The 25974-nt window shown below is 48.0% G+C and overlaps 1 protein-coding gene across 1 annotated transcript; it reads left to right on the top strand.

The window, feature by feature from the left end:
- The first annotated feature begins 18220 nt into the window (after positions 1-18220).
- Positions 18221-25746, top strand: LOC125941995 (uncharacterized). Its single transcript, XM_049659893.1, has 4 exons — positions 18221-18319; positions 18454-18642; positions 24199-24362; positions 24900-25746. Exons 1-4 carry the CDS (start codon positions 18221-18223, stop codon positions 25075-25077), a joined length of 630 nt encoding a protein of 209 aa, XP_049515850.1. The 3' UTR covers positions 25078-25746.
- The last annotated feature ends 228 nt before the right edge of the window (positions 25747-25974 follow it).

Here is a 25974-nt window from a genome sequence, read left to right on the forward strand (position 1 = left end):
CTTCCGATACAGGCGCGTCTTGCGCCGAGCGATAACGTTTAACATTTGTTAGCCGGTGGAAAGCGGCCATCGGCGAAAGATAAACATGTATACGTGTCAATACCCTCCCCTTAAAAAGCATCGTCCCGATGCTACAAACAAACGCGAAAGCGAAAACAAAACGACGCGTAATAAAGAAAGAAAATAACAAAGTACCTATAAGCTCGTCAGCGGGCGTAGAAAGGCTTAAGACCACCACGTGGATGACTTCAGGTCGTGCGCGGCGCCGCTGTGATTGCGAAATACCGTCTGGCACGACCTCATAGTCCAGTGCGCCAATACGTCGGATGATCGTATATGGTCCGAAATAGCGACGTAAGAGTTTCTCGCTAAGCAGAGGCGTACCAACTATTTCTCGAGTGGGGGGGCAAACCGCAGATCTGACTCTCTCTCTCTCTCCACATATATATATATATATATATATATATATATATATATTACTATTATATTAAGTGAAAAAGCCTGGAAATGCATCTGTCAGGTATTTTTATTTGTAACAATAGACCTATTTCTCAAACACATGGTGAACCATCGAGGCCCGAAAAATTATTTGAATTTGCATTCATTTCTTGTCGCTGTAAAATCTATATGTGATGCAGGGACACGTGGCATTGAGTGCCCAGAGGTCCCTGATCCAACCCAGTAGCAGCAGTGGAGCTCACAAAAACATGCCCATTTGTGCAGTCAATTTTACTAATTAAACAAAGAACCGTGCTGCCAGGTTCATTCTTTCTGACTACTCCTATAATACAAGTGTCTCAGCCTTGAAATCTTGGTTGTCTTCCCTCGCTGACTTCCCGCCGCACAAGTGCTCGTCTTTTTTTTTTCATTTTTAGGTTATTTCATTCGCTGCCCACGGGAAACCAAATCATCATTCCAGCGTATCGTTTCTCCCGCCGTACGCATCCCAATGCTGTGTATCTACCACGCGCCCATTCCACCACGTATCAGCGTTCTTTTTTTTTTCTGCACTCAGCCCGAGAATGGAATACCCTTCCTTCTGACATCGCCCTCATCACCGACATTTCCCTTTTCAAAACTCATATTGAACACCATCTTTCAAGTCACGCCACCTAACCTGTCCCGCCATTTTTCTACGTGCCACCCCTCATGTAATGTCCCGTTCTGGGACCTTTGAGGTATCATGAATAAATAAATAAATAAATAAATAAATAAATAAATAAATAAATAAATAAATAAATAAATAAATAGACGATAAGTCGTGGTTACACAAAGAAATTCGGCAGTTAGACCTGTAAGTGGTTTGATTAGATTTTTGATGGTGATAAGATATATATTTATACTTCAACGCTACGTAGACTATTTCTGGACGGAGATTCAACAGTTCCAGCGTTTGATAATCCAACCATTTCATGCAGTAAGGCACACCCATCGTTGGGCGCCGCTGATTAAAATACTTTTTCGGACCTCTACTCTCGCCCGAAGGTTAAATATATCAAGCCCATTGTTTTTTTTTTCAAGTATGGTTAGGCGGTAATTTGTAACTGCGGGAACTGTCCAGCGGCAGGACGTCTGCGCAATGCAAGCCTGTATGGCGAATCTCGAGCGTCGCCCGCTACAGCGCGTCACGAGGAGACACAATACTCGCTGCCCAAACCGGGGATACGTAGTAAAGAAAAGCATTATTAACGTGGTGACTTCATTAAGAAATAAAATTTTGCTTCAGCTGTAGTTTTGTTGGACTTTCCAGTGTGTAGCCGAAAGTGCCCGCTTTCGAAAGTGGGGGGGGGGGGGCAAATGGCATCCTTTGCCCCCCCCCACTTTTGACAGTGGGGGGGGGGGGCAAGCGCCCCCCCCCCACCCTGCCCCCCCGGTAAATACGCCTATGTCGCTAAGTCCTCGTCGGCGTATCGGAGTCCATACACAAACACGGTCGCCGGGCTGGTACTCGACGTAGCGTCGTCGAAGATTGTGGTGTCGGCTGTCGGTCCTCTGCTGGTTCTTGATGCGGAAGCGGGTGAGCTGTCGACCTTCTTTGGCACGCTGCAAATAGGTGGCAACGTCGAGATTTTCTTCGTCGGTGACGTCCGGTACCATGGCGTCAAGCGTCGTTGCCGGGTTCCTTCCGTAGACCAGGTTGAACAGCGCCATGTGCGTCGTTTCTTGCACGGCCGTGTTGTATTCGAAGTTCACGTACGGAAGGATGGCATCCCACGTCTTGTGTTCGACGTCGACGTACATTGCCAGCATGTCGGCGATGGTCTTATTTAGGCGCTCGGTGAGGCCATTCGTCTGCGGGTGGTAGGCGGTGGTCCGGCGATGGCTTGTCTGGCTGTATCGCAGGATGGCTTGAGTTAGTCCTGCCGTAAAGGCCGTGCCTCTGTCGGTGATGAGGACTTTTGGGGCACCGTGACGTAGGAGGATGTTCTCAACAAAGAATTGGGCTACCTCAGCGGCACTGCCTTTGGGCAAGACTTTTGTTTCGGCGTAGCTGGTGAGGTAGTCCGTAGCTACGACGATCCATTTATTCCCGGACGTCGACGTCGGAAAAGGCCCCAGTAAGTCCATCCCGATCTGCTGGAACGGTCGGCGAGGTGGCTCGATCGGCTGTAGAAGTCCGGCTGGCCTTGTTGGCGGTGTTTTGCGTCGCTGACAGTCTCGGCATGTCCTTACGTAATTGGCGACGTCGGCAGAGAGGCGAGGCCAGTAGTATTTTTCTTGTATCCTCGCGAGCGTGCGGGAAAAACCGAGATGTCCAGCCGTTGGGTCGTCATGGAGAGCTTGCAGAACCTCTGGACGCAATGCTGAGGGTACCACGAGGAGGTAGTTGGCTCGGAGAGGCGAGAAGTTCTTCTTTAGGAGAATGTCGTTTTGCAAGAAAAACGACGCCAATCCTCGCCTGAACACCTTCGGCACAATGACGGTCTTGCCTTCCAGGCAGTCTACAAGGCTCTTTAGTTCCGGGTTGGCTCGCTGTGGTTCGGCGAATTCGTCGGCACTGATTGGTCCCAAAAAAGTGTCGTCATCCTGGTCGTCCTGTGGCGGTGGTTCGACGGGGGCGCGAGACAAGCAGTCGGCGTCAGAGTGCTTTCGCCCGGACTTGTAAACGACGGTGATGTCGAATGCTTGAAGTCTCAGATTTCATCGGGCGGGGTGACCTGAAGGATCCTTAAAGTTAGCTAGCCAACATTAGGCGTGGTGGTCGCTCACAACTTTGAACCGCCTGCCAAGTAGGTAGGGGCGAAACTTTGATGCAGCCCAGATGATGGCGAGGCACTCCTTTTCGGTTGTGGAATAATTTGCTTCCGCCTTTGATAGCGACCGGCTAGCGTAACTTACAACCCTTTCTAGTCCGTCAGTCCTCTTAACAAGCACGGCGACGATTCCTACGCTGCTTGCGTCAGTGTGGACTTCGGTATCGGCGTTTTCGTCGAAATGCGCAAGTATTGGCGGCGATAGAGGCGTTGCTTCAGTTCTTCAAATGCTTCGACTTGCGGCGTCTCCCACTTGAACTCGACGTCGGCCTTCGTGAGATACGTTAGTGGCTCAGCGATCCGTGAAAAATCCTTGACGAAGCGCCTGTAATAGGCGCACTAGTCCAAGAAATCTACGCACTGCCTTCTTGTCAGCTGGCGGAGGAAAGTTGGAGATGGCCGCAGTTTTCTGAGGGTCGGGGCGCACTCCAGACTTGTTGATGACGTGGCCCAAAAACAAGAGCTCCTCATATGCGAAGCGGCACTTTTCTGGCTTTAACGTGAGTCCGGATGTTTTGATTGTTTGAAGAACTGTTTCAAGGCGCCGCAGGTGTTCTTCGAAGCTTGAGGCAAACACAACGACGTCGTCCAAATAGACGAGGCAAGTCTGCCACTTCAAGCCTGCCAGTACTGTATCCATGACGCGTTGGAAAGTCGCAGGTGCCGAGCAAAGACCAAACGGCATGACCTTGAACTCGAACAGTCCGTCTGGTGTTATAGAGGCAGTCTTCTCCCGGTCCCTCTCGTCGAATTCGATTTGCCAGTAGCCGGTTTTGAGGTCCATCGACGAAAAATACTTTGCGTTGTAGAGTCGATCCAAGGCGTCGTCAATCCGTGGGAGGGGGTATACGTCCTTCTTCGTGATCTTGTTGAGGCGATGATAACCGACGCAGAAACGTAGGATTCCATCCTTATTCTTCACTAACACCACGGGGGACGCCCACGGACTCTTGGACGGCTGGATGATGTCGTCGCGTAGCATTTCGTCGACTTGTTGCCTTATGGCCTCACGTTCGCGCGCCGAAACTCGGTACGGGCTCTGACGGATTGGGCGGACATATTCGTCGGTTATAATGCGGTGCTTGGCGACAGGGGTTTGTCGAACTTTCGACGACGACGAGAAGCAGTCCTTGTATTGCAGGAGCAGAGCTTTTAGCTGTTCTTTCTTATGCCTGGGAAGGTTCTGATTGACGTCGAAAGTTGGTTCAGATACTATAGTCGTCGTTGCAGGTGCACTGGATTCCGTGAAGGCGAAAGCACTGCTGGCTTGTACTATTTCGTCGATGTAGGCGACCGTGGTGCCTTTGTTAATGTGCTTGTATTCGGGGCTGAAGTTCGTGAGCATCACCATTGCTTTCCCTGCACGTAGCTCAGCTATGCCTCTAGCGACGCAAATTTCACGGTCGAGCAGTAAGTGATGATCGCCCTCGATGACGCCCTCCATGTCTGCAAGCACTTCGTTACCGACGGAAATCATTACGCTGGAGCGAGGCGGAACGGTGACTTGTTCTTCAAGCACATTCAAGGCATGGTAACTTATGCTTGTATCCGGTGGTATCGCGTTGTGTGTTGAAAGCGTTATCGACTTGGACCTTAAGTCGATGACTGCACCGTGTTGATTTAGAAAGTCCATGCCTAGGATGACATCCCTGGAGCAGTGCTGCAGGATTACGAAGTTCGCCGGGTAAGTGCGGTTGTTTACCGTGACTCGCGCTGTGCAGATTCCAGTAGGCGTTATTAGGGGGCCTCCCGCTGTCCGGATATCGGGTCCTTGCCAGACTGTTTTCACCTTCTTCAACTTGGCGGCGAACGCGCCACTGAAGACGGAATAGTCGGCGAGAGCGGTGACGTTATGATCATCGATGAGCACGTCTAGATCCGTAGACCGGCGTCTGGCGTTGCGGTTAATTCGTGGCGTCGGATCACGGCTGCGTCGGCTTGCTCTGCTGCTGCTACGTCGCGTCGGAAGGTCTTCTTTCTGCGGCGAAGTGCTGTCAAGGCTGTTGCTAGGCGGCATGCTGATGTCTCGTCGTGATGATTCGCGAATCGTCGTCGTCGTCGGCGGAGGATCTTCGGCATTGCGTCGTACAGCAACCGCACCTCCATCGGTTGCTGCCTTTAGTTTCCCGGGTAAGGGCTCGGAGATCGGCCCTGGGTGGGACCGGTGTACTGACGGCGATGCGGCGAGATGTAGCGGCCCGGTGACGGCGAGCGTGAGGGTCGTCGTGGTTGCCACTGGGCTCCGGCGAGGTAGTCGGCGATGTCACGTGGTCGCTCGCCAAGCTGTGGACGCGGCGCGCAGAGCGTGCGGTGGTCGGGGGCGCGCCAAATGTCTGTCTTCCTTTGGTAGCTGCGCTGGGCGACGGGCGGGCGTGCTGGCGGCGGTGGACGACGGAACTTCGGCGTTACGGGGCCCTGGCGCGAGCGCGGAGGGGGGCCTTCACGACGGGCGACGGTGGCGTAGTTATCGCTTCCGGCTGGGGTTGCGGTGATTCAGGAAGTCCTAGCGATTGCTGGATTTCCTCCCGGACCATATCGGCGATGGAAGCAACTTGAGGCTGCGACGACGGTAGCAACTTCTGCAGCTCTTCGCGTACTATCGCCCTGATGGTGTCTCGTAGGTCGTGGGAGAGTCCTTGGACTTCGGCGTACCGTGGCGGCGAACGGCGATTGTATTGCCTGTTGCGCATGTCCAGTGCTTTCTCGATTGTAGTAGCCTCCGAGAGAAAGTCTTGGACTGTCGTTGGTGGATTCCGCACCAGTCCGGCGAATAGCTCCTGCTTAACTCCCCGCATGAGCAAGCGAACTTTCTTGTCTTCTGGCATAGCGGGGTCGGCGTGCCGGAATAATCGAGTCATTTCTTCAGTGTACATACCGATGCTCTCATTCGAGAGCTGTACACGGTTTTCCAACAAGGCTGCAGCTCTTTCTTTACGGACGACGCTCGTGAAGGTGTCCAGGAATGCGGCTCGGAAGAGGTCCCAGGTTGTTAGTGCACGCTCCCTATTCTCTAACCAGGTTCTGGCGCCGTCTTCAAGCGAGAAGTAAATGGCGCAGCTTGTCGTCGCAGTCCCACTTGTTGAACGTAGCGACCCGGTCGTATGCCTCCAGCCAGCTTTCGGGGTCTTCACATGGCGAACCGCGGAAAGTCGGCGGCTCCCTGGGTTGTTGCATCACGATTGCAGATGTTGGCGCAGGGGCTGTCGCGGTAGCTGCGGCCGAGGTCGTGACTTTTGTCCTCTTGGTCTTTTCGGGAAGAAGTCCGTACTCCGGCGGTTGGTTTTGTAGCCTGAGGCTAGCTCGATGCTCCGGGACAACGTTGGTACTCTCTTCGGGGTTCGGGCTTGGATCACGGCTTTTCGGGGGAGTCCGCTGCATGGACACAAAAGCACCTCCACCAGATGTCACGTAGTAATGACGCTGAAGTAAACAGCCGTAAAACCGTATATGACGAAACTGATTCTTTATTGGGCGAACCTGGGCCCACAAAAGCAAGCTACACTCAAAGCACAACGAAAGTGGCGAACACAGTCGGCGGTCGTCGAAAATCTGATCAGTGGCGAAATGCGTCGGCTTTTATACCTGAGTCATCGAAGGTTCCAGAATAATCCCTGGTACGCGCGTGTCTTCCAGAAAGTTCTAGACAATTCGCGTCGCTCATACAATCAGATAACATAAGCGTCGGTGAAAATAGGCAACGGAAAGAAGCATCGATAACGTTCTAGAAACTTCCGTACAGGCGCGTCTTGCGCCGAGCGATAACGTTTAACATTTGTTAGCCGGTGGAAAGCGGCCATCGGCGAAAGATAAACATGTATACGTGTCAATATATATATTTCTAATTACTATTATAATAAGTGAGAAAGCCTGGAAATGCATGTCAGGTATTTTTCTCTCAGGTAACAGACATATAGACCTATTTCTCAATCACACGTAGATGGTGAGCCATCGAGGCCCGAAAAATTATTTGAATTTGCATTTATTTCTTGTCGCTATAAAATTTATATGTGATGCAGGGACAAATGGCATTAAGTGCCCAGAGGTCCCTGGTCCAACCCAGTAGCAGCAGTGCAGCTTACAAAAAAATGCATATTTGTTGCAGTCAATTTTACTAATTAAAGAATTTTACTTGGTGTTCAAGTCTACAGAATAAATAGTACTATCGAGGTTATACAGAACGAAGTGCAATCAACATAATTTACTCGTCAATACACATCTTACCTCGTCAGTAATTCGTCAATACACATCTTACCTCGTCAGAAAATTTCATCACCCCCAGATATAAACAAGATGCCTTGTTTAGCTCACCGAGGACACCGGAGAAGCAACCTATACACATCCCATATGGTGCACGGGAACAAATGGGAAAACAAGGGTTTAGCAATTATCTGCAACACTTGCATTTAAACCAGGAAAGTGAGATTTTCGCAACGCACTGCGCTTAAAATTCTCCCTATTTTCATGAAATTTCAAGTCCATATCTCATGCAATTGTTTTAGGAGTCGGGGAAAGCGGCGTTATATCACCCTAGAACACGTCAATATGTAACTTTCTACAAAGGCTTGCAATGAACCTACACAGAAAAAAACATTTAGCGCTCGTCACTCAGGATATTGTTTCGTACTTCGAATAAATATTAACACCGTGTCCCGCATAGTTTACTGAGGACACCGGGATCAACAACTAAATACCGTGTATAAAGCATAAAAACTGGGGGAAAGCGAGTATTCAGTAGCGGTTTTTCGAGTACGTAAGCAACCACTGCACTTCAAGTTTTCGGAACACGTCACAATAAAGTGGTCTTCATTTCTTCAAGATATAAAATATCTGCTGTTCTTTCTCCTACCGGGAAACAAGTAGTAGGGTAGCTCTTATTCAGAAACGGCTTGAAAATGAAATCGATAAAAGCAGTAGTGACAAAGGCCTTTAGAAAAAATTCAGTTAAGTGTTCTATTGGCACTGAAATGGCTCTGCACGTTCGACCGAGGTCACTTTCACGAACATACTACCTCGCAGGCCCTCATGTAATGTCCCGTTCTGGGACCTTTGAGGTATCGTGAATAAATGAACTTGCATATAAAACCCTAATCCGTTCTAAACTAGAATATGCCAGTCCTATCTATGACAACCACCAGGTTAATATGATTAATTCCCTTGAATCGGTTCAGAACCGCGCTGCCAGGTTCATTCTCTCTGACTACTCCTATAATACAAGTGTCTCGGCCTTAAAAGCCCGGTTGTGTCTTCTCTCATTCACCTCCCGCCGCAAAAGTGCTCGTCTTTTTTATTTTTAGGTTCTTTCATTAGCTGCCCACGGGTAACCAAATCATCATTCCAGCGCATTGTTTCTGCCGCCATACGCATCCCAATGCTGTGTATCTACCACGCACCCATTCCACCAAGTATCAGATTTCTTTTTTTCTGCATTCAGCCCGAGAATGGAACACCCTTCCTTCTGACATCGCCCTCGTCCCCGACATTTCCGGTATCAAAACTGATATTGAAGACCATCCTTCAAGTCACGCACCTAACCTGTCCCGTCATTTTTCTACGTGCCCACCCCTCATGTAATGTCCCGTTCTGGGACCTTTGAAGTATCATGAATAAATGAATAAATAAATATACGATAAGTCGTGATTACACAAAGAATAATTCGGCAGTTACACCTCTAAGTGGTTTGATTAGATTTTTGATGGTGATAAGATATATATTTATACTGCAACGCTACGTAGACTATTTCTGGACGGAGATTCAATGGCTCTAGCATTTGATAATCCAACCATTTCATGCAGTAAGGCACACCCAGCGTTGGGCGCCGCTGATTAAAATACTTTATCCGGACCTCTCCCCTCACCCGAAGGTTAAATATTTCAAGCCGATTGTTTTGTTTTTAGGGCGAAGCTCCTTATAGCGGCACTCGTTCCGTCCCCGTCGTCGTAGTAGTAGTGTGTAACCAGTAGTGTGTAACCAGTCTGAGAAAAATGAGAAAAAAAAATTCCGAAGTTGTGTCCGTAGCGCGGAATCGAACCAGGGACCCCTCGCTTCCGAGCGCGCGGCGTTAGCCCACTACGCCACGAAGCGGACATGGACACACGCACCACGATGGCAATAAATACCCAACATTAACGAAAGGCCGCGTTTCTAGCGCGCTTCTAACGCGTTTGTGCTAGCGCATTACGGCCCGTGTAAGAAGCTGGTGTAAGACGCTGTGGCCTCTCCGCCTTACCTTCAACGCGTTTCGAACGCGCTGCCCAAGGCGGTGGCAAGTCAAGTTCAAGTCGAGGAGCGTTTATGAATACGGGGGGTATACTCTCTCGGCAGTCATGTGATGGCGTCGGCAAACGCGGTGCACGTTCCGGCATGTGTAAATGGCTGCGTAAGACGCTGTGGCCGCTCCCCCTTACTAGAGAGTACATCACGTTTCTAACGCGTTTGTGCTAGCGTCCCCTTAAGCGGGAGATCCGATGATTCCCTCCGGAGTTTCGCCCACTCATCATCATTCACCCCGTGGATATGCTGTGATTTTTTTCAAGTATGGTTAGGTGGTAATTTGTAACTGCGGGAACTGTCCAGCGCCAGGACTTCTGCGCAGTGCAAGCTTGTATGGCGAATCTCGCGCGTCACCCGCTACAGCGCGTCACGAGGAGGCACAATACTCGCTGCCCAAACCGGGGATACGTAGTAAAGAAAAGCATTATAATAACGTGGTGACTCTATTAAGAAATAAAATTTAGCTTCAGCTGTCGTTTTTTGGACTTTCCAGTGTGTAGCCGAAAGTTCCCGCTTTCGAAAGTAGGGGGGGGGGGGCAAATGGCATGCTTTACCCCCCCACTTCTGACAGTGGGGGGGCAAGTGCCCCCCTTGCCCCCCCGGTAGATACGCCTATGGAATTCTGTTAGGTATGTCGTTGATGAATATTAGGAAAAGCAACGCGCCAAGAACCGAGCCTTGGGGGACACCGGATGTTACTTGTGTTGTTGAAGAATGCTGACCTCCTATGATAGTAAACTGCGTGCGGTTTTTTAAGAAGCACTTTATCCACGATAAGATTAATGGGTTGAGACTGAGTGCTGCGAGTTTATAAGTCTGTTGTGAGGGACGCGATCAAATGCTTTCGAGAAATCAATGTATATGACGTCAGTCTCAAATGAAGAATCTAAGTTAAGATGAAGGTCAGTAGTAAATTCAAAAAAATGTGGTTGATCCCTCTTATATAGGAATCGGTATAGAACACGAAAGTGAAACGTGTCTTCACAGAAGTAGTGTAATGTTTATTGCACATTGATATATAATGTCTATTGGTGTTTTGTGGCTAAAGCGCCCTTAGGCGTTGATGCACCCACGCTGACGCCTGGTGGCACGTCTCCTCCATCACGACTACCAACGTCGATGACCATGAGCAACCGTCGTGCATATGGAAGCTGCACTACGCTGCACACGCTAGCACAACGCGAAAGACGAAGCACGTAACTGACACACTAATACAACGCGCAAGACAAAGCACGTAACTGAATCGTCACCGAGTCAAATCAGCGCGTACAGCGCGTCGTAATTGCAGCCTCCGCGATCAACTTCAGAAACATTACCAACGCCACCTAGGTGGCGTTGGTAGTGCTTCTTGATGCCAGCGTCCCTTCGAATGCTGGCATCGAGGCGTCGTAGTGCTGAGACCACCGAAGCGTTCACTGTCGGTGCGCGTTAGTGTCATAATGCAGTACTTCTCTTTTCTGTTTGTAGGCGGCGGCACCGCCCCGAGCAAGAGCGCGGGTACACGGAGGAGTGTTAGATATATAAGGCGCGTCTGTGTAGCTCTCTGCAAATGCGTTTGTGGCGCAATGGGTTAAACGCTCGGCGATCTATCATCGCGGACCGAGAGGTCGTGGGTTCGATTTCCAAATTTTGCATGTTTGTGGAACTTTTTCTTCTGGTTTCTTTCTTTGTATTATGTTCTATGACGTATTTCCGTGACGGAAATACGTCAGTGAAGTCTTGGTGGACCCCGGCATAAAACACTTTCGTGTTAAAAGCTGCGTTTCACAGGATAACCCAGGACGAAAGCCATGTTGTTCTTGATAAAAAAATGAGTTATCGTCGAGGTGTTGTGCGATGTGTGAATATATGATGTGCTCCAGAAGCTTGCAGGCTACACTAGTTAGTGAGATGGGGCGATAGTTAGAAGGGTCGCATTGATTTCCGGTCTTGAATACTGGTACAACCTTCGCAGTTATCCAGTCCTTTGGTACAGAACCCTCAGAGATAGACTACGTAAATATTACCGGTAGGATGCGACTAGAAACGGGATTAGTAGCCTTTAGAATTTTGGCAGGAATATTGTCAGGTCCGGGAGCACATGACATTTTAAGCTTGTTAATTAGAATAAATATACCATTGGAAGTAACAGTGACAGGAGGCATCTGGACAAATCCTTATCTTGGTACTACAGGTGCACCACCATTTGGCACGCAAGTGACAACTGACGTGAAGTGCGCATTCATTACATCTGAGCGTTCCTCGTAAGGAACATGTGACCCATCGGGATTGGTTAAAGACATGTTTGAAGAGCGATTTTTGGGGTTTAGAATATTCCAAAACTTTTTTGGGGTTAACGCGCACAAGATGTAACATGTCTTCATGACAAAAAATTTTTAGAGCGTCTTACGAGTTTAGTATATTCGTGTAGACATGTGAAATATTGTTTCCATTTATTTATCGAGGGCGACGTTTTCGCTGCGCGGTAAAGACGATTTTTCCTTTTCGATAATCTTCTGATCATGTTAGAAATACCAGGGCTTATTTGAATCACTTCGAATGCGCACCAGGGGTACGTGCTTGTCTATTAGGCTTAGTATTCTTTGCTTGTAGAGCAACCAGTTTTGGTCGACAGATCTAGTTAGGGCAGATTGAGAAATACAAAATTTTTCAAGTTCCGAGTTAATGACCAGCGTATTTGCGTTTCGATAGTCGCGAATGTACTTTTTGGACGGGTGGCGTCCGGGAACATGGAGTGATATGTTGAATAGGACAATCCTGTGGTCGCTAATACCATCGACACAGGACATTGAATGAACTAGCTCTGGATTGGAAACAAAGACAAGGTCAAGTGTGCTGTTACCGCGGGTTGGTTTGCTAACAGACTGAGTAAAATTGAACAGTTGGATGAGATCAATGAAATTTTTAGACTGCCGTGATGCTGCAGTTAAATTGACCCAGTCAATATCGGGGAAGTTAAAGTCACCGCAAAGAACGTATTCGGCACGAGGAAAGCGGGAAAAGAATTCCAGTAACACAGAGTGCAGCTCGTCGAGAAAAGAGAGATCGGATTCAGGTGGGCGGTAAATGGCTACTAATATGAGTGTGGTCGAGGCAACGGACAGTTTAACGCAAATAATTTCGTGGTTACAATTAAACGTGAGTAGATAAGAAGGCAAGTTAGATTTTATGAAGAGTAAGACACCACCACCTCTGCGCCCCCTCCTGTCAAGCGATAAAGTAAAAAGCGATATGTCGTGCAAAAGTGCATCGTCAGCTATTTGCGAAGTAAGCCATGATTCGGTTATCACGGCTATATCAGTGCTGCTGTCCTTGAGGAAACCTTCAACAACGTCTTTTTTAGGCAGATAGCTTTGGGCATTTGTTCGCGCGCAAGACATGCCGTGATAACGCAGTGAGGTGACCTGGGTGGGCGTTGACAAGGAAGGCAGAGAACGTGCTGGTGCAAGAACAGGTCATAATAGCTTTATTAAACATTATTTGATGTTTAATATAGCGAGTTCAGTGACTGAGTCAGTGTCGATATTATAGATGAACTGCTTATTATCGATAAGGAGCTTATCAAACCGGATTTTGAAGGGAACCTTCCTTTGTTGAGCATATAAGTAAAGTTTGTTCCGCGCCTGCCGCACACGCGCAGAGTAGTCTTCTCGTATTGAAAACGAGGAGCCCTTAAGTTTCGATCCTGCAACAAGAATTTTTTATTTATCTTTAAAATACGCCAGCTTAACAATTATGGGAGGATTTTTAGCGCTGTAGAAGCGGCCAAGCCTATGCGCTCTTTCAATAGCGTTGGGTTCGAGGGGAACATCAAGTTTTTCCTTGCAAAAAGAAAGTATGTGCGACTCGGACTGAGCCCACGTTTCACCTTTCACGTCTTCTACCCCAAAAAAACACCAGGTTGCATCGGCGGAGGCGGTTCTTGGCGTCTTCACATTTTTCCGTTAGTGATTTGATTTCACGTGAAAGTTTTGAAATAGCGTTATTAGTCTCCGCGTGAGAAGCAGGTTCTCGTTCCCTGTTACCCACGACTATTTTCTCCAGCGCATCAACGCGGCAAGCAAGGCGGCTAAAAAGATTCTCTATATTAGACTGAGCTGAACGAATGAGGCTGAGCTCAGTCAACATAGTATTTTGGCTCGTTTCCAGGCGTGACAGTGTATTGGAAATGGACTCAAGCGTAGGTCCGGGGTTAAATTCAATGTCTCCCGATGGCATCAACAGCAGGGAGGTAACATAAGCATTGATACAAAATGCACACACTGGTTGATGAAAAACCGACGCCATGAATCAAGCAGGTCAGGGGGGCACGACACCGCCACCACAAAAGGGTCACTAGAATGGTAACTACAGGTGTGCGGTAAATAACTAACCTGCGTTAGAAAGGGCGTATTCGTGACCATCGTCGAAGCGGCGGCGTGCCCCAACTGGTACTGCAACGGCACTGGCTTTCGTAGTTGTGTCGTAAATCCCGCGCTGATAGTGACCCTATGTGGCCAGGTGGCGGTTTCGACGGTGGCTGGAGTTGGCGGTGCCGGGTTAAATTCGGTTTCGTTTTCGCTGATAACGGGATGATGCAGGCCGGCTCGTTCGCTGGGCTGAAGTCCTGGGAAGGGCCAGGTAGCACCGAAGAAGAATCCGGCAGTAATGATCCATAGTGAAAGAGCCTGCGTTAGAAAGGGCGTATTCGTGACCATGGTCGAAGCGGCGGCGTGCCCCCAAATCCAATCCAATCCAATCTTATTTATGTGCAAAAACTAGAGTGGACTGGAATTGGGCAGTGGGTCCAGCGAACGCCTTGGCAAGAGGCTAGGGTGATGCAAAAAATGTGGGCAGCTTGCACTAGTGGTGCAAGGCTAGAGTGAACAGCGGAGCTGGTGATCAAACTAGTTTTGCTACGAAATGCTAAGTGCTGCTAGGTACGGTATTCTAAATCGGCTCGCCACCGACGCGCAGATCTTGGCTTGGCCGCGCGACGCGCTTCAAAATGAGCGGCTTCTTCTTCGGGTGTCCGGATCTTCTTTGGTCGTCCCATGTCAAAGCTACATGTACTCGCCACAGAGTCAACGAGAGTTCTGCCGCCGTCGCGGCGGCTCCGAGTTTTATCTCCCCGGTGACGTCAGGGCCGAGCTGCGCCTTCACACTTGTCGGGGCGTGGCTGGTCGAAACCTACCGAACCGCCGCGAGAGGCGCTTGCTGCAGTCACGGAGACCGCGCACGTTCTGCGCGAACGCGGGGAAACGCGGACGGTGTCGGCATGAGCTCTGCGCGTTGCCTCGTTGGTGCTGCTACAATTTCTTTCTCGCTCTCATTTTCTCTTTCTCTCTCCCGAGCATAGCGCGTGCCGCGCGCATGCTCTCCTTCCCCCTATTTAGCGTCCCATGTCAAGGCAGGCAACATGTGCACGGCACGGAGAGGAGACGAACGAAGCACATGCCGCTCCGTGAGGTGGCTGCTAGGGAACGCACGGTGGTGTCATCGCCAGGAGCAGTTTTTGTCCACACTACGCGGCGCTACCAAGAGCTTGAATGGACACTAAAGCAAAACAATAAATCAACTTAGACTGATAAAGTGTTCTTCGAAAACCCTGCAGTCGTTAATTACAATACAATAGGTCGATTATTAGAAGAGAAAATGAAGCTCAAAGGTACGTTTTTTCAATTTCGCGCGGAAATCCCAACGTCAGCACTTCCGTGACCCGCCGTGGTTGCTCAGTGGCTATGGTGTTGGGCTGCTGAGCACGAGGTCGCGGGATCGAATCCCGGCCACGGCGGCCGCATTTCGATGGGGGCCAAATGCGAAAACACCCGTGTACTTAGATATAGGTGCACGTTAAAGAACCCCAGGTGGTCCAAATTTCCGGAGTCCCCCACTACGGCGTGCCTCATAATCAGAACTGGTTTTGGCACGTAAAACCCCATAATTTAATTTAATTAATTTAGCACTTTCGTGTGACGTCACGACTTCTAAAGTAATTTTTCATATTTCGGCCACGTTGTCTCAGTTAAAGTTCGCTAAACTTGTTATATTCACTCTTGGGCTCCTTTAGAACACAATTTGGTCAACCTTTACCGCTAAAGAATAGACCTCTCCCTGTTTGCAAACAGCGTGACGTCACTGCGGGGGCCTCTCCCCTCTGCCGCGCCTCCGAAGCGGGCGCTGGTTGGCAAGAAACGTTCGTGCGACCTCTTCTCCCTGCAGAAGAGCGCTGCTTGTATATCAACTGCCACGATCGTACGTCCGGCATATTGCGATTTTTTGAAGTGGCAGCATTTCTGAACTGTGCTTAGGAAGTATAATCGTCCCCGTTTTACCGGTGCAACAACGTAGCGCTGTTGCCGACGAGTGCATGGTTCCCGTAAGTCAGCGTGTGGTGATTTCGTAAAAGTGCGCCTCTTCCGTAGATCAAACATCCACAAAAATGTAATACTCCTCGAAAACGAATATTTGGTCACTGAATGTGCACATTTTCGAGGTGGCAAAGTGCTACTTCGCTAAATTCTGTTAAATTTGTTTCTTCGAACACAAATTTGCATTGCATTGTCGTGAATGCACTGATTTGCGCCCCATTTACACTGTACCAAACGATATACAAGATAAAGTTTGCTGCTCTCAACTTTACAAGACCCAAGTTTTGCATGTATATGTGCATCATCACGACATAGAGTTCGTACCATGAAGGTGAATGCACCAATAACGAAAAAAAAAAGAAAGTTCAATGTTACTTAAGACCCGTGAGATCTGTGTTAAATCACGATAATTTCAGTGGCTTGCCTTTAGGGCATTTCCCGTGGTTAAATGTATACACGCAGCTTCGGCAGTGGTCCAAACATCGTAGAAGTTCATTCGTAGCCATACCTCTCACTCGATTTTTTTTTTGCACACAGCGCGAATGGCCCCGAAATACATGCGCTCACTAATCATCGCGTCTCATTCAATCTCACCTGTTCAATAATTACGGTTCCTGAAGTTCAACCGGAGCCTGATCACTACGACCGGTTTTATTACACGCAACACGCGTCCACAGTCTCGCAAGCGAGCTGTATTGTTTATCGCGTAGTACACCAAGTGCGCGCGCACACACACATAATGTGGTCCGTTACCCTACGCTAAGATGAGCCGATATCGTTCTCGCCGCACACTTTACCACAACAAATGTGGCACACATCCATGGAAAAGCCGATATTCTTCATTGCACAGTCAATCGCAGACCACCACCAAGTGATTCATGTTCGCAAGTAAAAAAGGCCAGCGTCGCCACATTTTCATCATGCAGTTTACCGCACGCCGATGTTCTCCGACACACATTAATGTTAATCTGGGTGGCAAAAGAATTAAGGAGGTTCACGTAAAAACAAAAAAGAAATATAAAAACACGCGTCCACGTGGCGCCCACCTACACCAAATAAAGCGCGACTACACCACGCAGAAAGCCGGCGGCGGCTGTTTTTTGCCAACCAGAGTCACCGCACGTGCGCCGGTGACGTCACGCTGTGACGTCGCCGGTGCGGTGTGACGTACACCAGGAGAGGTCTATTAACTGAGATCTAGAAGACGCTGTAAAAATCCATGACGTCACGGTATGCTGGTGCGGGCACTTCAAGGTGACGTCGCCACTCGCCTTCTGTGCTTTAACAGCGAAGCTGTTTAAGCTAGCCGTAATTTGTGGCTCGTATCAAGAAAATATGAAGAAATGGAAAACAAACCTTCTCACCGAGGCGGGATTCGAGCCCGCGTACGCCCGGTCCCAAGGCGAGCGTCGTAACCACTAGGCTATTATACAGCCACGCTTGCCGAGCATGTATTTATGCGGACCATATGATTGCGTTCGAGCGTCGTCGTCTTCGTCCATAGCTGGCGCGTTCGCGCGCTCGTGCTCTGCGAGGTGAAGAGGTTTTGCGCGCTATGAGAGCAAAACCTATGAGAGCAAAACCAGACTAATCTTGATTGATTGATTATTGTGGTTTATTGGCGCAAGGGCCAGATGTGGCCAAAGAGCGCCAAGACGATGGCAATGGCTTGTTAGTGGTATATGAATAGTGCATTATATGAACATTAGATGTGGCATGGCTGTAAAGGAGCCTAAAACAGTCGCTGTGAGCTTACGTTCACAATTGGGAAGCGGCAAGCGGGCGGAAAGGCCAAAGCTTTCCGCGCATCCCATAGATGTTCAGATTTGTTTCGCCACTACAGCGGCAACCGCTTCCGCTTTCGCCCACATCCATCTAGTCTGCGTACGTTTTTCCGCGTAGTGGCGCTCTACATCGCACCATTTCAAGCGGTGTGTTCATTCATTGACCCATGTGTCATTATAAGCGATCGTTTCGCGCAACTGCGCGTGTCGTCTGCAACTTTAGTAGTCTGCCTTCGCTGCAACTTTAGTAGTCTGCCATCGCTACAACTTTGGTAGTCTGATATCGCTGCCATCGACGAGGAAGAGGAAATAACATGGATACATTTAGCCAGTTGCTTTCTGGCAATGGAAAATGAACAACGGAAGGAGCGGCCACCTCGGAAGTGGCGATGGTGGGTTCGCTCGGCTTTGCAAGAGCGCGACAAGTTGGGTCGCGCCAACGCTTTGTTGCCGCACCTCAGGTCCCGCGACGTTGAATACTACCGCGAGTAAGTATTGGTAACAGTTTTTGCGTCTTGCTAGGTGCTCACGCTATGCTTTCTTTTTTGCTAGCTATTTGAGGATGCCGCCGCGAAGTTTCGATACACTCTTGCAACTCGTGGGGCCTAGAATAACCAAGGCGAATACGAGGTTCTGCAAGGCCATTCCGCCAGACCATTCCGCCAGGCTTTGGCTATGAGGTAAGCACACTGTCATGTCCGTGTTTTGATTCCATAATGATTTCGGATTTAAGCACTTCTGCTGTATTTTCATGCATACGAAGGAAGAGTTATAGGTTAATTAGATCACTATAAGGTTGGTGTGTTTTGTTGTTCTTCCGTTAGATTTTTGGCAGCTGGAGAGACACTCAGGTCGTCGTCATTTAATTTCCTGGCTGGACGTTCGACTGCTTGCACTATCATCGCCGAGGTCTGCCAAGCAATATGGGATATACTTGGTCCACTTTATGTTAAATGTCCGTCATCCGCAGTTCAGTGGCTCAAGGTAAGTAGTATCTCCAAACAGTTGGACTGTGCGAATATTCAAATATTGTGCTATTCGATGTTCGCTTCGAAACAAAAATTAGTATTTGGTTTTTCACTGTCATGATTGGCGCCTTTCATTAACCTTTGCCGCAGTACAGTTTTGTCATGCAGCGAAGCATAAAGCCGTGCAGTGAAGCACAAACCTTTTGAGGGTCGAATTGTTTTACCAAATGCGACCCCCCAGCAGGGGCGGATCCAGGTTTTTTCTGAGGGGGGGGGGGGGGTCAGCTTCTGTACAGTGTACTAGAAGGGGGCAGTGGGCTTACTCACCCGCTCCTCTGACGCAGTCAGCGTCGCATCCAAGAGGTGGCACCACTGGCAACTTCAATGGAAGCTTTGCTTGCAGAAGCTTTGATTTTCCTTGCATTTCTGACGGTTTCAGTTCGAAGCAGTTCACACTCTTGTTTGTTGTTAATTTTGACATACTTGAGAGTCTTTACATATCTTTAGCAAGCACTATATTTGTTTAGGCCACATGATATTTGCCATAATAGTACCTTGTGGAAAAGGAAGACGGTAACTCTTGGGCAATTTGCTGCCTATCCTAACTCAGACCTTTTGTGCAAAGAGGTCGTCGCTGACGGATGTTACTTATGTGGAAGGGGCCTTCGAATTGTCCGAATTACCGGGCAATCGTAAAAAAAATTTGAAAGCGGTTTCATGCCGTGTCGACCTAATGTAAAAATTTGTCAGACAGAAAACAGCGCGTGCATACTTCCCAGCTGGGCTCAAAAAAAAAAAAAAGAAAAAAAAAAAAAACAGGCATGCTAACCAGGTTTGTGTCTTTGCTTAGCCAAAATGAATATGTATATATGGCTTAAATATTTCATTGTTCCACTTTAGTTGTTCCATGCTTCACAGTAGCCTTCTGCGTTTATTATTAACTATCATTACGCCGGCACACATTTATGAAATCAGGTTTGTTTTTTTTCCATAAAGAAATGGAGGGAGGCCTGAACAAAAAGTGAAAACTAGTTCACTTGACAAAGGCTCCGGCCTATGCTTATGCACAGTTATATAAGGGTAGGCAAAGTGAAGCTAACAGGGCTGTTGCTGACACAAAGCTTTTATTTGCAAGAAGTACAGCAAGCTATTGTTTCATGCACTTCAACTCATGTGCAACGGCTCAACTTCATCTGCTTGGCCCTCTGCCGCTTTCCTGCCTTGTCACAGTTAACTCCTTTCACATAAAGGTACACTGTAGCTTCTGTCAATGATGATGATGATGATAGTAGCCTTTCTTATTTACCGAAATTTACCGTTTTTCCTCACGATAAACCCGCGTTTTATACGGCTAAAGCAACACATGTAGCCCTCCGTGGTGGCTCAGTCAGCTCAGGCGTTGAGCACGAGATCGCGGGATCAAATCCCGGCCGCAGCGGCCGCATTTCGATGGAGGCGAAATACAAAAACGCCCGTGTTCTTGAGTTGTAGTGCAGGTTAAAGAACCCCAGGCGGTCAAAATTAATCCGGAGCATTCCACTACGGCGTGCCTCATAATCAGAACTGGTTTTGGCACGTAAAACCCCAGAAAGATGAAGACCTGTAGCGAAGCCAGGTATCGGTAAAGGACGTTACCCAATACAGCCATGTGCTTGGCGGCTGCGATTGATAATACAGGGTGTTCAAAACTAAGCTTTATGGTTTTCTTAAAATTAGGCACTGGGAGGCACGCGAAGACCACCTGTACAAATAAGTTATGTGGCCAGGGGGGCACAAAGTGAGATGATAATTATCGCTGTGAGCGGCACAATTAACTAAAATTGAACAATTATTTTTTATTGACTGCAGTCAGTGGGTATGTTTGTATTGAAAACTTAGAGACAGTCGAGTTTCTACACAGTATCAGTCGGAAGAATTATTCTAGCGTGTCCGTGCTCCCAGATATCAGACTCCAAATTGCAATTGTCGTACTGCGCAGAATAATCGAGAATAAAGACGCGACAATTCTCATGAATTCCCGTGAATGATCATGAATCTCAGTGACCACTTCTGTGGAGGGATGGCGGTGCCATCTTCTCTCTTGAGTCGTGGTGGTGTGTTGACTAGAGGAACGTTCTTGAATACGGGCGTAACGCCCCGCTCCAACACAGCAACCACAAAGCTGGGTGTTTACGATATGCGAATCACCGCGTATGAAGACTCACGACGCCACCTACAAGAAGAACGATGCGGCGTGTTAGCCGAGAGGGCGAGCCAGCGTCTTCATATTTTGTTTCCCACTCGACGTCATCCTTTTATACAAGGCCCGCATCTGCTCCCGCTTCTCTAACCACGCGACGCCATCCTAGGCCCGCGCGCTGGCGTTGGCCGCTCACGTCACACTCCCCCACTTCGCAGTCGCGGCTCGAGGCTTCGCCCCGCTCCGCGAGAACACTCACTCAGATAAACGGATCCAGCGGCTTTGACGCTACTATGCTTAATGTACGGCAATAAAACTGCGAAGTTAAAATGAAAAACTTGTAGCGTACGAACGGTACTGTGCTCGTAGTGGATATTGTCAAGGTGTAACTGTGATCACAATGAGTGCTACAGTTAAAAAAATGTCACAGTTTCGCCCTAAGGGCGAAGCAATGAATGCGATAGCAACACAGCAATGTCATACGAAGTAAGGTGAGCGGCTTTGGTAGCAATATGAATTGTAGTAAACATGAGCTGATTAAGTAAGCAGGTGTGCTGCGGCGTAAGTAGACCGACATGAAGAGAGACTCGATGACCACGAGAAGGCGCTTGTGAAACGGTGGTGTTGATGAGAACCGCTTCCCGTGGGCAGCGCGTGCGAAGGGACACACCTGTAGCGCTGCACTGCCGATCCGGGCAGCATTGCATGTGTAGCGTGCGTTGGAAAATGTGGCCCGACTATTACTTACTGAATGAACAAGCGTGGTGTGAGCGCGCACAAACACGAACAGATCACACTGAATGACAGCAGACAACGACTGTCAAAACGCTGGCAGCAAGCATACGCCGCAGCGGGCTAAGGTACGTGCGGTCTATCGCTGCAACGGAAACTGAGCGGCGAATGCACGGCGCATAAAGGTCAGAGCCGTGTGGAGATAAGAGACGGTGCGGGCGAGCGACGAGCGCGGTTGTTGGCAGAGTAGAAGTGGCTCCCTCCGGCGCTGGCTTCCTGCTTCCTTGCTTGCGCGTGGGAGATGAGTGCGTTCGCTCTCCGTGATAGCGCGCGTCCCCGCACGCTTCCGCTCGGGCATACGGCGCGCGGTGAAGATTTTATCTATAGGGAACCTGACGGCGACGACGACAAGCACAAATCGGGTTGAAGTGTCCATATAATTGCTATCGCAATAAATAGTTGCCTACGCGTAGTTCTTAGTTTAGCTGTTAGTTATTATTTATATATGAACACTTCAGCAAGAGATCTCTTTCATTAAGCAGGTTGGTCGCGGAACCGATGACAGCCAATGAGGCAACCGTTGACACCCCAAGGGCAAACTAAGTTAATCAGGCGCGAAGGCGCTCGAGCGGACCTCGGCGTGTTTGGCAAAAGGGACGTCCCCTCGTTCATTCGACACCACCGACGGGACGAGTAAGGCACGGCAGGCGCCAGGAGGTCCAAGGTATTCATGAGAAAAAAATAACTACGGCAACTTCGCGACACCACACTCCTACGGAATACAACTAAGCTTGTGAGCGAGCTAGCACTGGTACTCGCGAAAAATACTTTTGAAGAATGCTGGTGGCCATATTTTCTTTTTTTTTGCGACAGGGCCATCCCCCTCTCAGCGAGGGGGCGATGCAGAAATCTGAGGGGGGGGGGGGGTCAGGACATCCGGACATCCCCCCTGGATCCGCGCCTGCCCCCCAGGTTCCATTTTTTATTGCTGATTTAAATTCTTCGAAAGAACCTATTTCAAAAAATATGGTCGTAATTTTTTTTTTTTTGGAGTGACAGTAAAGTGAGAAACAAATCGTTTGTGTTGTAAAATACACACGATAAGCGCACTGAACACTGGTTGTGTGCACGTTCGGAAACCTAAACAAATGAGAAGCCCTCGTCTTGTCGCCGACAAGGTGTGATAGACCTTTTGTGGTCCCCAAAAAAGGAAACCCAAAAACAGCAGCATCGTTTGTGTATATATGCGCCTGCCGGGGAACAGGTGTAATCGCGCCGCGGTGGGCGATAAACGATCGAATGACAAGCGGCCACCCTTTGAGAGATTTGAAAGCAGATAGCCATCAGTGTAGCGCGTGCAACAAGCGGGATCCGCCGCAGGAGAAAGCCGTAACTTGCCGCCGCTGCCGTGCGTGCGCCTGGATGCGCAAGCGATAACTGACGCGCCGTGGCAAAAAAAAAAAAAAAAAGAGAAAAAAACGAAAAAAAAAAAAACGGTGAGGCAACGGCGCAAATAAAATATTGCACGTTATTTAGTCGAATTGCAGCTCATGCCAAGCGAAAGAAATCATCGAAAGAGGCGCGATTTTCAAATGTACAAGCGATAACGTACATGTATGTCATTAACCATTTTAGAGGTGTTCGCGGAGGACGTACTTATATGTACGCCATTGACCCTGAAAGGGTGAAGAATGCGAAGGGGTATTGTTACGGAACCCAGTATGCGTTTGTTTACGCGTGAGGCATGCGCCGTCAACGATCACAATAGAAACACCGAGACGCCTATTAATTGTAGCAGAGAAGTCTAACCAGAATAAAAGCACTGTATACTGTCTTGTCTTTACACTTCCTCTAGTAATTTCAAGTCTCCGTTTTTTTATTTGTGCACTTTTTTACTCGCGTTCTTTTTCTTAGCTTCTCGCATGCATAGACGCAGCTGAATCATGCCTTGCTAATAATGAACCGTTTTATGCGTTTGATATTTATTTACCAAGTTCTACTGGAACAAATTTGGATCTCACTCTTCCACAGAAGTAAGCAGCAGTTTCTCTCCATAACTCTCAAATTATCTCAGGCCAAGTAAAACACATTTGTGGTTTCCTAACTTTCTATTTAATCATAAATTAGAACTTGATAAAAGCAGATTAGACTACAGTTGCATAACTAGGCAATTAGGAACAGCGCTGAAAGTTTCTGCCTTTGCAGTATGCAAAACTAGATAAACACACAATTTCCTGTAGAGACACAGACAGTGAGTACTAATGCATGGTGACTCTAACGATGTTGCATGTGTAATGTAAGGTTGAAGAGCTTCACATATTGTTACTCAGTACAGATTTTAGATTCTGTATGTGTAGTCGAAATCTGAGAAGCGACAGTTGTAACATTATATATTATATGCTAGGGTGTGATGTGCCAAAACCATTTTCTCATGAGGCACACTGTAATGAAGGACAACCTGGGGTTCTTGAACGTGCAATAGTTCAATCACAGACCGTGAATTGCAACACTCAATATTGTCTGTGCGTTCTGCACTGTCAACTTTGCACTACGAAGCGACATTTACCTTAGATGGGGTTGCAGCTTTGCACAAATGGCAGATCTTACTACGTTATGATGTGGCTTTCACTCAGTAGTATTTCATTCTGTTTTTTTCATTAGGTTACGCAGGAGTTTGAGAAAAAGTGGAAACTGCCTCATTGTATTGGTACCTTTGATGGCAAACACGTGGTCATTGAGTGCCCCGCCAAATCAGGAACACTAAACAGAAACTACAAGAGTAGTTTCAGCAAATCATTGCTTGCGATAAGTGATGCGAGTTACAGGCAGGGATGATTTGCACTGTTCAGCTATCAATTTAAGAAAGGAAGGGCAGTAGCAAAGTTTGAGCGTAAATAGCCAAGCATGCGGTTAAAATTGTTAATATTGCATTTGGTATGTAGCAACGAAGTTAGGCTAGCCATGATGTGGTCTCATAGAGACTTGTACTAAGAGTTAACAGAGCGCGAGGGAATGGCAAGGTAATGAGGAGGTGGGCTATTAGTGGTTGTGGATATGCAGATGACTGTGGACTTTTTAATACTTATATCTATTAACTATTTCATGCATCAGTTAAATATAGCACGAAGGTGAGATTTCAATATGTTAATGTCTTCATCATTAGTTATTTCTTGAAAAAAATGCGGTCTTTGGCAAAGAGATGAATGCTACAAGAAATAACTGATTCCCAGGAGGTTTGACCAATATATATATATATATATATATATATATATATATATATTTGAACATACTTAAACTTACCTCATAACAACACTTCTGCATGCGCTTGCTTCTAATATAAAATGTTATATGTGCTTCCCTAGGTTTTTATATGTCGAAATCGGGCACTTCGGCAGCGAGTCTGATGGAGGCGTGTTTGCACGCAACAAGTTCCAAGAGCTCATTGTAGCAAATCAACTTGGAATCCCCGAAGACTCCGAGATGGGCAGCGTTGGAAATATGCCCTTTTTTTTTTTTTTTGAGATGAGGCTTTCCCTCTGAAGACCTTCATGATGAGGCCTTATTCTCGCAAAAGTGAGCTACAGCAGTCTTTTTGATGCCATTTATGCTGTGCGTTGTTGCAACAGCGCTTTGCTTTCCTGTAATTTTTATTTACGTCAAGTTTATCTTGTACATTGTTACAGCCCTTCAACCACTGCTTGTCACCACATCTGATTCAAATCAATTCTTTGAAGAAAAGCACCAAAGGAGAATATTTAATTATCGCCTGAGCCGAGGTCGAAGGGTAGTCGCGAATGCTTTTGGCATTATGGCACAGAGGTGGCGGATCCGTCGACGGCCATTTAAAGCAAAAGATGACAATGTCAATAGAATTGTGTGTGCTTGTGTAACGCTACACAATTTTTTGCTTCATGAGTCGCCTGCATCTGGGGCTGCGTACTGTCCACCTGGTACTGCCGACTGTGAGGACTGGCAAGGGCAAGTGACAGAAGGCAGATGGAGAGCTGAAGAAGGCAGCAGGGATGCTTTGTCTACATTGCGCGCAACAGGCTTTAACTCAATCAGATATTTTTAGTTTAACAATCATTCTCGTGCATCAGTGTTGCAGAGCATTGTCTATTTTACGGATTTGTGCATAAGCACACCTCATAGTGAAAAATAATATGTGACCTAATAATAGCTGAAAGGCCCATTCGCTTGAAAAGCATTTCTGGATGCAGGTGCAATTATTTTCTACTGACAGCTCTTCTTGTCTGTTATCTACTTCCAGTTCGAACCTACTTTGCTGGAAGACTGGAAGAAGAAAGAAGTGCGCGTGCTCACTGCCCCGCTCGATAGTTCGCTCTCGTCGCTGTTTTCTCCAGAGCCCAGCTGTTCTCAGTAAACGTCGTCAGCCTCCTTTTGAAGACGCGTGGCAAACTGGTGGAGGTGCGGGGT

The sequence above is a fragment of the Dermacentor silvarum genome, unplaced genomic scaffold, assembly GCF_013339745.2.
Source record: "Dermacentor silvarum isolate Dsil-2018 unplaced genomic scaffold, BIME_Dsil_1.4 Seq843, whole genome shotgun sequence".
In the NCBI taxonomy this organism is placed as follows: Eukaryota; Metazoa; Arthropoda; class Arachnida; order Ixodida; family Ixodidae; genus Dermacentor; species Dermacentor silvarum.